Source organism: Palaemon carinicauda, chromosome 42 (genome assembly GCF_036898095.1).
Source record: "Palaemon carinicauda isolate YSFRI2023 chromosome 42, ASM3689809v2, whole genome shotgun sequence".
Classification (NCBI taxonomy): domain Eukaryota; kingdom Metazoa; phylum Arthropoda; class Malacostraca; order Decapoda; family Palaemonidae; genus Palaemon; species Palaemon carinicauda.
Window position 1 is genome coordinate 41,821,370 of NC_090766.1, and position 3,473 is coordinate 41,824,842.

General features: G+C 44.9%; 1 protein-coding gene across 1 annotated transcript in view; it reads left to right on the top strand.

Moving 5' to 3' along the window:
* The window catches only part of LOC137633121 (histone H3.v1-like), a 51,866-nt gene extending 48,715 nt beyond the window's left edge, over positions 1–3,151 (top strand). Inside the window, exons 2-9 of the mRNA XM_068365282.1 lie at positions 1,201–1,272; positions 1,424–1,564; positions 1,754–1,825; positions 1,977–2,048; positions 2,200–2,340; positions 2,423–2,497; positions 2,646–2,786; positions 2,976–3,151. Coding sequence (XP_068221383.1) covers positions 1,201–1,272; positions 1,424–1,564; positions 1,754–1,825; positions 1,977–2,048; positions 2,200–2,340; positions 2,423–2,497; positions 2,646–2,786; positions 2,976–3,151 — 890 coding nt within the window. The remainder of the gene's footprint in view (positions 1–1,200; positions 1,273–1,423; positions 1,565–1,753; positions 1,826–1,976; positions 2,049–2,199; positions 2,341–2,422; positions 2,498–2,645; positions 2,787–2,975) is intronic.
* The last annotated feature ends 322 nt before the right edge of the window (positions 3,152–3,473 follow it).

The following is a 3,473-nucleotide window of genomic DNA, read 5'->3' on the forward strand; positions in this document are numbered from 1 at the left end:
AGCGCTTTCTCATCACAAAGAGAAAATATAATCCTAGAATTTCACCTTCCATCAAACTCTATTTCCTTCGTTATCTTCCTTCCCGAAAAATACAAAATACAAAATACAAAATACAATGCGATCCCGCTCTTGCAATGTCTGTCAACAGATCCGGTAACTTAATTACCTCATCGGGTCTCTGGCCCTGCTAAGTTGTTAATGTCCTCGAGGCTAATTCGAGTTTGGTAATTAGATCAGCGCTTGTGAGAAAATCTGAAAAATTAAGGCAATGCAAAACTTGTCGATTTCAAGTTGGAGAGGTTCTGTCACTTTCTATTACTGAAATGAATGATAAACTTTTTTATTTTTATTTATTTATTTATTTATTCATTTGGTTGGTTTCTTTGATTGAAGAGCTTCGAATCAATTCATGAGATTTCTGTTTCCTATGATTTTTTAAGATATGAATTCGTTGTGACTATCTAATTGTATATTTGATTAAGAATAATGTTCCAAATTCACTCCGTATCGGAAATGAATGTAGAATTTTTTTAATCTCTTCTTATCAATTCATGAAACTTCTGTTACCTTTAATTTATTAGGAAATATGGAATCGTCATAAATATTTGATTATGTTTTTGAATTTGAATAATGTTAGCTTCAGACCAATCCATGAAATGTCTGTTTCCTATAATTTATCAAGAAATATGAACTCATTATGGATATTTGATTATATTTTTTATTTAGAATAATATTCCAAATTCAGTCTTCTTCTTCCCAGCTGGTTCCCATTTTTATATGGGGTCGCCGTTGCGGATGAGCCGTTTCCATCTTTTTCTATTCTGCACTTCTGCCTCATCAATCCCCTTCTCCTGTAAATCTCCTCTCACACAGTCCCTCCATCTCTTTCTTGGTCTCCCTCATCTTCTTCTTCTTCTTCTTCCCTGAACCTCCATCTCCATAGTATGTCTCCCAACGTGGTCCTCATCTCTCCTCATCAGGTGTCCACACAGCCCCTCCATCTCTTTCTTGGTCTCCCTCTTCTTCTTCTTCCCTGAACCTCCATCTCCATAGTATGTCTCCCAACGTGGTCCTCATCTCTCCTCATCAGGTGTCCACACAGCCCCTCCATCTCTTTCTTGGTCTCCCTCTTCTTCTTCTTCCCTGAACCTCCATCTCCATAGTATGTCTCCCAACGTGGTCCTCATCTCTATTCATCAGGTGTCCACACAGCCCCTCCATCTCTTTCTTGGTCTCCCTCTTCTTCTTCTTCCCTGAACCTCCATCTCCATAGTATGTCTCCCAACGTGGTCCTCATCTCTCCTCATCAGGTGTCCACACAGCCCCTCCATCTCTTTCTTGGTCTCCCTCTTCTTCTTCTTCTTCCCTGAACCTCCATCTCCATAGTATGTCTCCCAACGTGGTCCTCATCTCTATTCCTCAGGTGTCCACACAGCCCCTCCATCTCTTTCTTGGTCTCCCTCTTCTTCTTCTTCCCTGAACCTCCATCTCCATAGTATGTCTCCCAACGTGGTCCTCATCTCTATTCATCAGGTGTCCACACAGCCCCTCCATCTCTTTCTTGGTCTCCCTCTTCTTCTTCTTCCCTGAACCTCCATCTCCATAGTATGTCTCCCAACGTGGTCCTCATCTCTATTCATCAGGTGTCCACACAGCCCCTCCATCTCTTTCTTGGTCTCCCTCTTCTTCTTCTTCCCTGAACCTCCATCTCCATAGTATGTCTCCCAACGTGGTCCTCATCTCTATTCATCAGGTGTCCACACAGCCCCTCCATCTCTTTCTTGGTCTCCCTCTTCTTCTTCTTCCCTGAACCTCCATCTCCATAGTATGTCTCCCAACGTGGTCCTCATCTCTCCTCATCAGGTGTCCACACAGCCCCTCCATCTCTTTCTTGGTCTCCCTCTTCTTCTTCTTCTTCCCTGAACCTCCATCTCCATAGTATGTCTCCCAACGTGGTCCTCATCGCTATTCATCAGGTGTCCACACAGCCCCTCCATCTCTTTCTTGGTCTCCCTCTTCTTCTTCTTCCCTGAACCTCCATCTCCATAGTATGTCTCCCAACGTGGTCCTCATCTCTCCTCATCAGGTGTCCACACAGCCCCTCCATCTCTTTCTTGGTCTCCCTCTTCTTCTTCTTCTTCCCTGAACCTCCATCTCCATAGTATGTCTCCCAACGTGGTCCTCATCTCTATTCATCAGGTGTCCACACAGCCCCTCCATCTCTTTCTTGGTCTCCCTCTTCTTCTTCTTCCCTGAACCTCCATCTCCATAGTATGTCTCCCAACGTGGTCCTCATCTCTATTCATCAGGTGTCCACACAGCCCCTCCATCTCTTTCTTGGTCTCCCTCTTCTTCTTCTTCTTCCCTGAACCTCCATCTCCATAGTATGTCTCCCAACGTGGTCCTCATCTCTATTCATCAGGTGTCCACACAGCCCCTCCATCTCTTTCTTGGTCTCCCTCTTCTTCTTCTTCTTCCCTGAACCTCCATCTCCATAGTATGTCTCCCAACGTGGTCCTCATCTCTATTCATCAGGTGTCCACACAGCCCCTCCATCTCTTTCTTGGTCTCCCTCTTCTTCTTCTTCCCTGAACCTCCATCTCCATAGTATGTCTCCCAACGTGGTCCTCATCTCTATTCATCAGGTGTCCACACAGCCCCTCCATCTCTTTCTTGGTCTCCCTCTTCTTCTTCTTCCCTGAACCTCCATCTCCATAGTATGTCTCCCAACGTGGTCCTCATCTCTATTCATCAGGTGTCCACACAGCCCCTCCATCTCTTTCTTGGTCTCCCTCTTCTTCTTCTTCCCTGAACCTCCATCTCCATAGTATGTCTCCCAACGTGGTCCTCATCTCTATTCATCAGGTGTCCACACAGCCCCTCCATCTCTTTCTTGGTCTCCCTCTTCTTCTTCTTCCCTGAACCTCCATCTCCATAGTATGTCTCCCAACGTGGTCCTCATCTCTATTCATCAGGTGTCCACACAGCCCCTCCATCTCTTTCTTGGTCTCCCTCTTCTTCTTCTTCTTCCCTGAACCTCCATCTCCATAGTATGTCTCCCAACGTGGTCCTCATCTCTCCTCATCAGGTGTCCACACAGCCCCTCCTTATTTCGGAAATGTCCAAACTTATGGCTGATTATGTGAATTGAACGTTTTTCTTGGCCTGTCCTTGACCTTTGACCTTGACCTTCTAAGATTTAATCATTTCCAGCTTTTTTACATTACATTTAATCCCTGCAAGTTTCATTACTCTACGATCAAAGTTGTGGCCAGAAAGCTGAGATAGAGGTTACGTTTACACCCCTGTTTGTCCGTGTCTGTTTGTTTGTGAACAGCTTCCTGTTCACAGTTGTACTCATAGAGTAGTCGAAGTGATTCAATTTTGAAAGTCCTAGGTCAAAGGTCAAGGTCAAGGTCGAGCAAAATGTCGACCGAATTAACCCTACCCTTAACCCCAAGTTCACACATGGT